At 43.4% G+C, this 12514-nt stretch overlaps 3 protein-coding genes across 4 annotated transcripts; all 3 read right to left on the bottom strand.

Annotated features, from left to right (window-relative positions):
- Positions 1 to 1136: 1136 nt before the first annotated feature.
- Positions 1137 to 3139, bottom strand: LOC124481260 (peptidyl-prolyl cis-trans isomerase FKBP1A). The gene is made up of 5 exons (XM_047041181.1): positions 3032 to 3139; positions 2873 to 2920; positions 2134 to 2246; positions 1866 to 2037; positions 1137 to 1615 (listed from the first exon to the last, which is right to left on the bottom strand). The coding sequence occupies exons 1-4, from the start codon at positions 3066 to 3068 to the stop codon at positions 1909 to 1911; spliced, it is 327 nt and encodes a 108-aa protein (XP_046897137.1). The 5' UTR covers positions 3069 to 3139; the 3' UTR covers positions 1137 to 1615; positions 1866 to 1908.
- A 149-nt stretch (positions 3140 to 3288) lies between these two features.
- Positions 3289 to 8622, bottom strand: LOC124480224 (sodium-dependent lysophosphatidylcholine symporter 1-B-like). Its single transcript, XM_047039330.1, has 14 exons — positions 8506 to 8622; positions 8049 to 8168; positions 7783 to 7907; positions 7557 to 7689; positions 7046 to 7124; positions 6685 to 6851; positions 5872 to 5962; positions 5487 to 5608; positions 5296 to 5379; positions 4935 to 5018; positions 4709 to 4821; positions 4303 to 4446; positions 3865 to 4041; positions 3289 to 3746 (listed from the first exon to the last, which is right to left on the bottom strand). Exons 1-14 carry the CDS (start codon positions 8620 to 8622, stop codon positions 3428 to 3430), a joined length of 1875 nt encoding a protein of 624 aa, XP_046895286.1. The 3' UTR covers positions 3289 to 3427.
- A 537-nt stretch (positions 8623 to 9159) lies between these two features.
- On the bottom strand, positions 9160 to 12415 carry fam110a (family with sequence similarity 110 member A). 2 transcript variants are annotated; one of them, XM_047041118.1, is made up of 2 exons: positions 12228 to 12415; positions 9160 to 10917 (listed from the first exon to the last, which is right to left on the bottom strand). In XM_047041118.1, the coding sequence occupies exon 2, from the start codon at positions 10787 to 10789 to the stop codon at positions 9548 to 9550; it is 1242 nt and encodes a 413-aa protein (XP_046897074.1). In that variant the 5' UTR covers positions 10790 to 10917; positions 12228 to 12415; the 3' UTR covers positions 9160 to 9547. The 2 variants fall into 2 exon arrangements, with proteins under 2 accessions (XP_046897074.1, XP_046897075.1); XM_047041119.1 differs by lacking the exon at positions 12228 to 12415 and adding an exon at positions 11938 to 12221.
- Positions 12416 to 12514: the final 99 nt, after the last annotated feature.

The raw sequence follows: 12514 nt of genomic DNA, 5'->3' as shown, positions 1-12514 counted from the left end.
CTTTCTAAACACAAGACCATATTTGACCCTTGAACCCTTTGATGCAATGCATCCCACTGCTCCTTGAACTCTGAAACGTTTTTGTAACACCTTAACCCAGTTAGTTTTTCTATCCAAATCATTAACAGTGTTTCCCTCTTGTATGAACAGTTAAATGAATGAAGACCAGAATGAGAAAGTTCTTGTCAAATGTTGAATGTTAATAATTATTCTGTGGAATCTTGAATGAAAAAGCATAATTTGCACGGCTGTGTAAGATAATTATTTTATTTCAGGGATCCCTGGTTTCATTGGTTAAATTGACTGTCAAAATCAAAGACTAGGTAGTAATAGAACTGATGTCACCATAAATACCAAATGTTACATTACAGTGAGGGTGCCACTTAGTTGGAACGTCACTTTTCATCTCTATCTGTACAGTTATAAAGCCGAGACCAATCTTTATTTCCAGTAGCTTATCCCCAATTTAAAAAGAAAATTAAGTTGCTTTGTATATCATTAAATCCTGTATTAACTGTATTATAGTGCTATTACTGCAACAGTAGAATTTCCAATCATTTAAATACAGATGTCAAAAGCAATGAGAAAAGCAATGTTGAAATGTGATGAAAATGCACAAGCTGTAGAATACACAATTTGAATAGGTCTGAATATCTTGTTTCCTTTGAAAATAAATTGGAAGTTGCCTTGATTTCTCTTTTCTTCTTAATACTTCCACTTCTTGCATGCTATAAAACAATGCCTATGGGAAATCAGGGAGTTTGATAAATTAGACGACTCCCTCTGAAGTCTAGAAAAAAACCTCTCCAAACCTCCAAAGGGAATAGAAGAAAAAGTGTGGTGTGAAGTTAACTCTTTGATGTGTAGAAAGATGCACAGTGGAGCATTGGTAACATCCAGATTGTTGTCTAGAAATTAAAGATTTTTTTTTTTTAGAATATCTACAAAATACTTTTTGACTAAGTAATTGATTGTGGCATGTCCCATGACTGTGCTGCAAACATGGGGTTAATATGCCAATACACGTGCAATATTCATAAAACATTGTTTCAAGTATTCAACAAATATGAGAAACTCTAGAAGCACTATATAGACTAAACTAAAGCCAACTTGTTATAATATACTCATACAACTAATCCATGTGGGAAACAGTCATTTATTCTTTTTTTAAACTCTTCAATCAATTTTTCATAATTGCAATCAATACATTTTCTAAAGCAAGGCCACTCCCTGACCCAAAGGAATGAGATTGATTTAACATTTGGGTAATGACACTTTATCCAAAATTGTGTGTGTTTGTGTGTGTGTGTGTAACCTGGTCCTGGTGGCAGCTAGGACTAGCGAAATTAAAGGAAAATACAAAAAAAAAACATCACCATTAAAAAAAAAACATAACAGAAGAAAATGACATCTCTAAAAAGGTATGGCCTATGAATTGTTACAATACAGGTTCTACATTACAGCTAGAGAATAATTGAAGCAAGTGACAACAATTTGTATCTAAAATGGAAAGGAGAGTGAAGTGGTGAAGCTATAGGCATGAGTCCTTTACAGGAATCAAGTGCAGAAATCTTCCGTTAGCTTTTTCCTCCATGTTCCCGAGATAGGAGTCAACCTGGGGACAGTGATTAAAAAAGCGGTGCTGTGATTTAACAGTAGAGACACAAATGAGAGGATTATAGGAGATGAGTACCAAAGCTTATTAAAACACACACGATTATCACTTAAACTCTCAATCCTGTATAAATGTTCCCCAAGAGTTTACACAGCATCTGAGTATTTACAAGCAACAATGGCACAATGAACAATTCAGTAATAATTTGATGCTTGCTTAGCTTCTGATTTAAACAGTTAAGTGCTCTCACCCTGAAAATCTGAGTGGAATTAGACAAAGTGAGAGCACGCGCTTCATTCCAGGCCAAGCAGCTCCACATCGAAGATGAGGGTAGCATTGGGTGGGATTATGCCTGGGTGTCCTTTGCTGCCATAAGCAAAGTCTGGTGAGCAGGTCAACTTTGCCCGCTGGCCAACACTCATCTGTAAAACAATCACAATTTGAAATTAATTCGTTTGGATTGTGTACAGTTTAGATAACTACTATTTAGGACATACTATGGCCAAAAGGACGCTTACCTGGGCAACTCCTTCCTCCCAGCCACGAATAACCTCCTGCTTCCCAATCTTGAATTTGAAAGGCTTGCCCCTGTCCCGGGAAGAGTCGAACTTTGTTCCATCCGTCAGTGAACCTGAAATAGCAGGAATCAATGAAAACCATTAGCCTTCCGCTGGTATTTATACATACCGCAAACGATTCACACCTGAGTTCACACAATAGCACGTCCTGGTAATACCTTTGTAACCATTAGGAGCGCTACTAAATGATCATTATACCGGTTTAATCCGTAGCTAGTTCCATTGCTGCACGAGTTAACACTATTTACATAGTATACTACTGCTATTGGTTGAGCTAGCTAGCTTGATTTGGGCCTAACCCGATCAGTTGGCTAAACTAATGTTAGCTAGCAACAATAGCTGGCCAGCTAGCTAGCATTGACCAAAAGAGCTAACGCTAGCTAGGAGGCTAAATACAGATCCAATTTAGGATGTGGATTTATCATCAGTAACCACCCACTTCGAGGACAGTGGTATACCAGGATTTAGAAAAAGAGAAAAGTGTGAAGCTAGCATTAAAATAAAAGAAACATTTGTAGGGAATAAGATTGATTCACTGATGACAGCTAGCACTAGCTACGCCCTAAAAGCTAAACCAACATTCATACAGTAATACGATATAGCAACGTTAGCCTAGTCACTGTGGCTTAGCAGTTAGTGTAGCTATGCCTTTCTCGCTAACCCTCGGAGACTGACTCACCGACATAGTGCACAACGACGGTCTGTCCCTTTTTAGGAAACGTTCGCCCTGAAAGAAGAAATATGGCGAAAAAGCAGATATAAGATGGCCACATTCAAAATCCAAATCCTCGTATTTCTTGTAAAAAATAACCATTATGTCAAAGCAATTATGCCTTACCATCACCAGCGGTTATGGTCTCAATTTCTACTCCCATTTTGCTTCTCTCTCTCCTCACAATGCAAGCGGAAGCCGGAGGTTCAGCGGATTTAAAACAGGGGGAGGGCCAGACATAAATAGGCCAGACAGATGCAAATTAATATCCGTTGTTGTGAAATGATAAATGGTGATAGCTAACAGACATCCAATTACAGCAATTTAACTCAACATTATGACGTTTAAAAATGTCTTTATTGTGGATTTAGCTTAGGAAACGAGTTAAGAATTATCGCCTACTCAAACATGTAAAATTTGTAAAACATTTTATAGCGTATGATTTCCTTTCTTCAAACTACTAGTCCCATGGTTAATAAAACGGCCATTAAAACCTATATCTACGTATATTTGTAATCTAGGCTATACCCATGTAACTTTAGATTTAGGATTATGTTGGTCATCTTGTTGTCCAGAACCTAACGAAGGGTATCCTGGGTGGCTCTCACATGAAGAAGAATGGAGATTCCCATCGTGAATACAGTGAGTGGGCACGAAAAAGTTAACAGATGGGTTTTTCAACCTAATGTGGTTTCTATCATAATTGTCAATTGTCTTTGTGTAAGACTTGACTGAGCTGGATTTCAGAATTGGCTGAGACTTCAAGCTTGATGTCTGACTGGATGGTCTGCCTCTTGACTGGGCATAATTTCCTCCAAATGTTGGTAATACAGCTGCTAGCCTGATGAGTAGAACAATGGAACAGAACAGTTTGTTAACATTAGAACATTAAAATATGTTTGAATTCCTTTATTGTGAGCTCTGCTGATGAACTGTATGCCATATACAGGAAAACGCACTTCATTCTTGCCAGCTCTGATTGGTTCTGGAGGCGGCGTTCCTCATTGATTGGGTAAAAGAAAAAAAAGAGCAACCCCACAAGCAGCAGAACGATGGGCACGGGGCCAAACAGCACAATCAGAGCTATCACCACATTGTCACCATGGCTACACCCACCCGCATCGTAACCAGCAAAACTGTAAAACAATACAAATACAAATGCATTAAAACATCCACAAACATCCCCACACAAATGTCACTGACTACTACAACTGGAAAATTACAATAGAGGAGGAACATAGAAGGGAAACAGAGACAGAAGGAGAGAGAGAGAGAGAGAGAGAGAGAGAGAGAGAGAGAGAGAGAGAGAGAGAGAGAGAGAGAGAGAGAGAAAGAGAGAGGGTAAGAAAGTCAAGAAGGAGTAGGTGGATGGAGGGACGGATGGAGGGATGACTCACTGTAATACCATGGTTGAGATTCCAGCAGACAGTCCTCCCCCTAGCTTACTGCAGAATGCATAGCAGGAGAAGAACAGGGGCTCCAGCTCCTTGCAGCAGGGGTTTCTTACGGTAAAATCATCTACCACATCTGGGAGCATGGACCTGCAGAACACAGTAACATTGCTGGCTCTAATATCCCAACTAACGATTGTATTGCATGAATTATCAGTTTTCTAAACTGTACGGAACATTCAACACTTGACAGACAGGCTCTACAGGAAGGAAGGGTTATGTAAATGAATAATGTGCAAATCTCAAGACACTGTTGTTGCTTTCAGTGTTGATTCTCATTAGGAGTGACAGAGGCCTAGGCAGAGTGTAGCAGCGAGGCAGGGCTGGGGGCTGTGTCTGAGCTCTGACTCACCACGGCAACAGGAACATGGTGGCCAGACTGCATCCCATCAAAACGCACATGATCATGAAGACTGGCAGGTTGCTTGGCACAGAAGCTATGACCACTACAGCAGGGATGAACAGCTACAGGATACAAAATACACAGACACAATACAGGAAGCAAACATAATGTAATGCAATCTTAATTGTGATGCAGAGATTGACATTGTAATGAGGGGGGGAAACCATGTGCTTACTGATAGGCCGATGAAGAGCGTAGTCTTTTTCCCAACTCGTACCAGAAGGACCTGCCACAGTGGAACTGTTATTGTTGCTGCAATCTGGTAACATATGAAAAGCACACTGCATGCTTGGCAGATCAAACTTTCACACATTGAAACCTCCCCCGGGCTGTGTTTCCATTCTCTGCTCATTTCAGTGTATGCTTGTGTGGGTGTCAAATAGATACATTTTGACAATGGATGAAACTATAGGACAGTCAGTGGGATGGCGTTGGCTGTGTCGTCACGTTTGTGCCTGATTCATAAAATGGACAAAATGCCGTGGGAATGTATGTGACACAGGGTCTACTGTTTTCATCAATTAGTGAGATCTAACCAGAAGAACCAACAGAAGATGTTGGAACTGAGCTCCAAGCCCAGCTGCATGGCTGCAAAACAGGGCAAAGTTCCCCAAGGACATCTATGGAAACAAGGAATAATAGATGAATGACCAGCACATATGGAGAAAACGATGATGATGTATACACACAATATGTGATTAGTTACTTGATTCAGGCAAAACCTTACCTGGAAGGAAAGTGCAACAAAGAGGAATCCAAGTACCAATCTTTGATATGGAACATGGCCCACAAGCATCTTAAGAGAAGAGAGATAGGATATGCGCACTGTCTTCTCCGTGCAGAAAGAAGCTGCAAGTAAAACACAAAAAAGAAAAAGGAGAACCTAGAATTAACTTGAAAACATCTGAATTTACTGTGGCATCACTTGCTTAATATCCTTCTTCTTTAAAGAAGTGAAAATGCTGTTTGTGTTATGAAATCATCTTACCCCAGTGCCTCTCAGCTCTAAGCTCTTGACCCGAAGGTGGCGTTCTATGATGTTTATTTGTTGTGCCTCGTAGCCCAGAACTAACCAAGGATTACCCACCTCTGACCTCTCACCCCTGACTCACCCTGCTGCTCTTTCACCCCCAGGAACAGGACCAGGCAGGAGAGGAAGAACAGGCCACTCATGACCAGGGCAGAGGTCATGAATGCCTTTCGCTGGGGTGAAAAGCACAGAACTCACATTAAAAGATTCTGCAGAGATGGGAAGTAACAAAGCACAAATACTTCATTACTGATTTTCTGGTATCAGTACTTAACTTTATTCTTTGTTTTTTAAACTTTTTACTTTCTCACTGTCATTTCACTGTTATTACTCTGTTCAAGAGGACTGAGAATAGAGACATTCCTGTTCACTCATGTCCATATATTAGGGAGATGATCAAAATTGTCTGTGTCAAAAAGGATTCCTGGCAAATGCGCTGGGTGTCCTTTTGTATTAATGCATTCATATGATGTAAGGTTCAACTACTAGCGTGACACAAAAACAAGTAGTAGTGATGAATATGTTTTACTTAAGTATGTTTCAGAGCCCATGCTTCTTTACTTTAACTTGAGTGAAAAAGTGTAGTCTGTACTTCAACTTGTATTAGTCTTTTTAAACATGAGTATCTGTACTTCCACTTGAGTGAAGAATGTGTACTTTTGCCAACCTCTTGAGATTATATGATGACTGTATATTGATAAACACACAGATTGTTGTGTATAACCCCTCACATTCACCCACCGACCCACACACACACACAGGCCCAACAAAGCTCTTTGTTAAGTAAAGTAGAGGTAATTTTAGTGTAATGTTATATCCCTGAGACTGCCAGTGTTCGTGGGCAAAGCAATCTCACACCCAGCATTGAGTGTTTGAGGTACATAGATAGGGTTACCGTGGGCTGCAGTGTATCTGTGTGTGGTGTGGTAGGGAAGTTCTGAGCTAGCTCGGTGCTCTGGTTCACTTGTGCACATGCTCCTTGTCGCTCAGTGTTGTATACTGCCACAACCTGGCCCTGAATCATTGAGCCCACAAGCATGGCCATCATCTCCACGCTCATTCCTTGGCAGAGGGGAGAGAGAAGAAAAGACTTGGGAAAGAAAATGTTGTGGATAGACACAGTAACTCCAGGAATGCAATGTGGGGTCTTACATGTGTCCAATCAGGACAGAAATGAAAGCCAGGGAGTCAGGAAAACCCAGGGCTGACACTACTAAATAAGTACTAGTGTGAAAGAGAGTGTGACAAGCTCTTACTGTAGGCTGTGGCAGAGTCTCTGTCCCTTTCATCACCCCCCAAAAACATGTTGAGTGAAAGGTAGGGCACATGGAAGCACTGTGAAGAGAGAGGGACAGAAACCATGGTGACTTTGTAAACTAGGGTACTGTGAATTTGAAGGATGCTGTAGCCATAGTGACAGTGCAGTAAGCAGAGCGTGAGGCATGCAGCAGTAACCATGGTCACAGTAACAAGGAAAGAACATGACATTTGATGCAGTTACCATGGCAACACTGAAAAAAAGGGAAGAATATGGCGCATTACATGTAATTCATTTTCTAAATACATAATCCTCATGATAACAGACATAATCATACTCTTAAAGACAGTAAGATTGCAAACCACTGCATTCAAATAAACACAACACCGATGGAGCCTTCTAATCATGTCAACGGGGAAGTAACACCAAGAGATGAAATGGGGGCTGTGTGTGGGAGGTGAGAAGTACTGTGTGGTTGCAATGCTGTGTGACAAGGCTGTACATCTCACACTCATGAGGGTCTCAAACAGACAGCTGGCTGTGAGGTACCAGGGAACACTGAAGGCCTGCGACATGGAGCCCTGAGGCACAAACCACAGCAGAAGATAGGAGAGGACTGCCAAAGGCATGGAGACAACCACCCTGAAAGACACAGAAACACAAGACCACAAGCTGAAGATGGAAGACAGAGCATGACACAACATGATATCAGTTTTGTTACTGAGAGCCACTAACCATGGCATGAATTTTCCAATGGGAGTCCAGCGACTCCGGCTGACCAGATATCCCACCAGCGGGTCAGTTACAGCATCCCAGGCGTGACTCACAAACAAGATCAGAGACACATAGAAGGCATCCATCTGTGAAGAACCAACACTTACATGACCGACCCAAGATAGGGGTTCACACAGACAGTCAATAAGACAGTAGACTGACAAAGTAATGGCAACATTCGTAAGCACAAGTAAATTACATCAGAAAGGTCTAACACCCATACCCACCTGTACTACATCCAGTAAAAATATCTGTATGGAGAAACCTATGGCAACATTTGTCATGTTATTGGGCACTCCTCCAACTGCATAGCATAGCTTCCTGACCAGAGGGATCCCTCCTGGATGCTACAATGACCAGATACCAGACAGAGACAGACAGATAAGTGGTACGTGGAGAGGGAAGAGAACAGGAAATGTTTGGGTAATATATGTCCATGTTTTGGCCATCCTAGTAACACAACCCCGGCAGAAATAAATGTATGTGTAGTGTGACTATCACAATGTTGCTGAATAAATTGATTATGACCATAGCGAGCATATTTCAAAAGTCTATTCAAGAACAAGAACAACATTATATTCCAAAGTTAGTTGGTATGCTTACAGTATAATATGCTATGCAGACACAAACTGACATAAAAAATGAACAAACCCATAAAATAAAGATTTAGTTCAGTGAGCTTACATTTGTCTGGGGCTGACTGTCCTTGCACTTGTTTCTGCTATGACAGTCAGTGCCACCGGCTGGTAGCTGACTCTTCAGGGTCTGTAGCTGATCTGGCAAGTTCTTAAGGCAACTCATCTTTAGTTAGAGAGCAAAATGCCCTCACTGGTACATTCAGTCCACTCCAAAAGATCAATCATACGCCTTGCTACAGAGTCTCTGTTTTAAACTTTCAGTATTGTGTCTTGCTTCTGGTGTTTATATCAACTACTATAGTGTGTTTCTCTGTCGGCAATGGGTACTTAACTAATGTATTACCCCACAAGAATCTGACCTAACAGGAAGAATTGTCCCATTCAAACATAAAAGATGCATTCAAAACCTGTAACTCACACCACCAGAGGCTGAGGGCATTACTCAGAGTGCCTCTTAAGGGGAAACCACTCAAACCTGCTCAAAAGCCATGTTCCAAGACTCTTGAGTTGAACCAAGTCACATGGACTGTTATGACCTCTAGTGGTTAGTAACTGTAACATAGGCACTCACTCTCCCTTCAAAGTTGACAGGTTGCAAAAACAGGAGATGGTTCACCACAAAGTTGACCACACTTTGAAGTAAGTTTTTGGAATCTATAAAAAAAAACTATGAACCAAACCAAACTATTGAGACACCAAGTTTGCTTCAACACAAATCTTTATTGCCATCCATGCAGTGAAAATATATGGGACTGTACAATTACATTGTAATCAAACACAGGGACAACCAAAAAGGAAACCTGGACACAGACCTAGAAAGAAAACACATTTTGGGTATCTACACACATTTTGGTTTTGGTTTTGAGGGCCATCTTAAGATAACCACACTTCCAAATGATGTTTCCACAAAAACAAAAAGATCCTGTGTTGATCATGAAAAGGATCAAATAAATCAATAAATAATTTATCGAATGACAGTACAGTCACTTTGGTCTCCACCCTTAGTAATCATCAGTGGTGTCAGCTTCCTCATCATGGATTCCAAAAAGTTCCTCTCCCCCATCATCATGGGAGGCGTAGTACTTATTCTACATGTTGGTGCTCCTCGCACTGTCTTTAGCCTGACGGAGGCCGTAGAGCCATTTGATCACCCTGGCATTCCTTTCAATGACAGACACCCCATACGGTGTCCGCTCTGTCACCTTATCTTCCTCCTCTTCATCCTCCCGACCAGCGCCTGCACACTCGGACCCCGGCGCACTGGCACTTCGGAAACGGGCAATGGACACAATGTCAGAGGCGGGTCCGGCCAACACTTGCAGCTCTGTTGGGTCCAGACCACACAGGTTGAAGAAGCGCTCCAGGTCCGTCCCGGCCCGGGAAAACCTGTCGCTCATGTCTGACTTGGAGCGTGTGAGGGAGGGCCGCTTTCTGGAGCAGGAGGAAGACTGGCGGGTGACAGCCGGGGAGGAAGGGGTGAGTACCAGGGGGTCTGAGGAGAGCAGGGCAGCAGCAGCAGCAGCAGGGGGAAACACAGTGTGGTTGTGGGTGGGTGGACCAGAGACAGGTTTCAAAGGAGAAGAGCCAGGGGCTGTCCTGAGATGCAAGAGACGCAGGCGTGAAGCAACAATGTTGAGTGGCAAGTGAGGGTGTAAAGGCATGGGCTGGAGTGGCTGGCGGACCTGCTGCTGTAGTCTGCAGGTTGTCCTCAGGCCTGGCCCCGAGTGGGGCATGACATCTACCCTCCGTACAGTCACTGCAGTGGGAGAGCCAGCAGAGCCAGGGGGCTCCCCCTTCACTGGGCCAGGAGCTTGCATCTTCATCTTAGCTGTGCCAGACCAGTCTACACAGGGTGAGCAGGGCGTCCCCTCCCCTGCTTCCCCCTTGACAGATAAAGGTGAGGGGCAGGTGGGGCTGCTAGGACTACAGTTGGGGGCCTGGCTTTCCTCTGCGTCATCTGTGGTAGGGGGCAGGGTTACGTCACTCACCCCATTGATCAGGTTACTCAGGTGTTTCAGGTCCAGGGAGGCGCCCCCTTGCTGGGGGCTGGAGCAGGGCAGGGGGGTTCTTCGAGTGGGGCGCAAATCTGTCCTTGGGGACAGCATGGGCTTAGACATGGTGGTTGGTCTGATTGGCTGCTGCTTGGTGAGGGCCCCCTGACTCTTGACATACTTGGCCTTGTCTGCTTCTAGCCTCTCCACAGCAGTCTGCTTACGGCCGGCTGGCTGTGCTGCCGCAGCCACTGCTGGCCTCTTGATAGGCAGACGGTTGGGAGGAGCTGCAGCCTTCAGCGGCTGACTGAGGTGGGGCTGGAGGGTATCCACAGACATCCTGGAGGTGGGGGGGAGGGAGCCTGCTTGTCCACACTTTCTTTCCTACTGTCGCTTTCACTGACCAGTCAGGACTGTGGGGAAGTCATCGCCAGTCCAGCTAGATGAATGTTAAAAGCCTGTAAGTTCTGAGGAAAAGGAAGACGGGATTAGTGAAGAACAACACACTCACCATGGCAACCTGGAAAATGATCAATCATGAGTAAAACTTGCTATCAAATCGTGCACTGAACACAAACACACATTTACTGCAGACCAACCAAGGATATCTCTGTTAAGTCTTTGTTCAACTGCACCACTGAGACACACCAAGGGTTCACTCATACACTGAAACTCCACAAGTAGCAGTGCTCGTCTCAAAGATAATTAAGAAGTTAAATCTCCTCCAGGAAACATCCAAATTCATCCAGTCTGGAGAAAATGGTGGTTCCAAGGAAAAAAGACTGATGGACTAAATTCAACAATCTATTAATTGAAGAATAATTGTATCACACATAGCAACAGCTGTTAGTCGAGGGGAACAATGACACTTCATCTTTAAATAAAGCTCCTAGTTGCCAGGCTTGTATTGGCTGACCTCTTTAGACAGAAGACCCGGGTTATTTAAATCTGTGAATCTATATGAGAAATAGTTACCTCACGTTTGTGTTCTGAATAGCAGAAAGCACAAGCTTGGGCTATATCCTGAGACTCTAGGTTATTCTGGGAGAAGCAAGGCCAGGAGAGTGTTCTTCTAAAGATTGTCCTGTAATGTGTTGTACATAAAGCACATCGAGGTCAACCACCAGTTAAATATATATGGGAGGAGAATAGAGAATGCCCAAGTTTTCAAAGACACCGCTCAAACCCTATGTATCAGACAGACACATTCTCAACATGTTTCCCATTCCAGCAGGAGCCAGGGCTAACCCAAGCAGAGGATATAGCTCCACAACTGTCTCACTGCCCAATCTCCTTTCCTCCCTGCATGGCCCAACTCCTTCACCTCCATCTCCCCTCTTCCTTATGTACCACACAGCATGATTCATTTACTTTAGAGACTAGATTAGGCAAGCACACTTTATGGTGCGTCCATAAAGTGCACTGGTGTAGCAAACACAGAGGAATGTCAAGTGGTATGTACATAAGAACAACCAACAGATACCTACATTCAGTGTCAAGTCGCCACATGTTCTGTTTTGGAGAAGGTAAGGCAAACACCAATTTGTTGAAACAGGCTGATCACAAAAGACAAGCGAAAACTAAAAACCCAAGTGAATATATGAGACGGAAAACATCTCCCGCATACTGTAAACACGCACACACACCCATGCAGGCCTGTACAGAGTCTTGCCTTGGCAAGCTCAGGCCTATCTTTATGTAGGCGTTAGCAGAACGCAGTCTTTAAACAAACCAAGCCTGTAATACTCTTGACCTTTCACTCCTAGGAACACCTCACCTTGAGAGTGGCAGCTGAAACTCCACGCTGTCCAGCTGAACTGTTGGTCTCTTCTCAACCAAGTACGTCACACAGAAGAACTGCAGAATTCTACTGTAGAGTGTGAATGTGTCTGGAACCAGAGAACACTGTGAGCAGCAACATTCTGGCCAAACCTGTTAGACTACTACTCGTGTGCTCCTCCTCCACCCTCCCCTCACAACAACTCTGGCCAATCCCTCCCACACCAGGAAGTAGACCGGCTTCTGAAGTCATGTGACACTCTCTTCTTTCCCTGTAGTGTGACA

This window comes from Hypomesus transpacificus, chromosome 18, assembly GCF_021917145.1.
Source record: "Hypomesus transpacificus isolate Combined female chromosome 18, fHypTra1, whole genome shotgun sequence".
Classification (NCBI taxonomy): Eukaryota; Metazoa; Chordata; class Actinopteri; order Osmeriformes; family Osmeridae; genus Hypomesus; species Hypomesus transpacificus.
This window is presented reverse-complemented; position numbering and strand designations above follow the sequence as displayed.

Excerpts from the sequence above, each read along its gene's own strand:
- LOC124481260 (XM_047041181.1), bottom strand. The coding sequence starts at position 3,068 with ATGGGAGTAGAAATTGAGACCATAACCGCTGGTGATG. Across the intron at positions 2,921-3,031 it reads GACCATAACCGCTGGTGATG|GGCGAACGTTTCCTAAAAAG; the intron begins GTAAGGCATAAT and ends TTCTTCTTTCAG. Across the intron at positions 2,038-2,133 it reads GGGAGGAAGGAGTTGCCCAG|ATGAGTGTTGGCCAGCGGGC; the intron begins GTAAGCGTCCTT and ends ATTGTTTTACAG.
- LOC124480224 (XM_047039330.1), bottom strand. The coding sequence starts at position 8,622 with ATGAGTTGCCTTAAGAACTTGCCAGATCAGCTACAGACCCTGAAGAGT. Across the intron at positions 7,690-7,782 it reads ATTGGAAAATTCATGCCATG|GGTGGTTGTCTCCATGCCTT; the intron begins GTTAGTGGCTCT and ends TGTGTCTTTCAG. Across the intron at positions 6,852-7,045 it reads AGACTCTGCCACAGCCTACA|GAATGAGCGTGGAGATGATG; the intron begins GTAAGAGCTTGT and ends CCCTCTGCCAAG.
- fam110a (XM_047041118.1), bottom strand. The coding sequence starts at position 10,789 with ATGTCTGTGGATACCCTCCAGCCCCACCTCAGTCAGCCGCTGAAGGCT.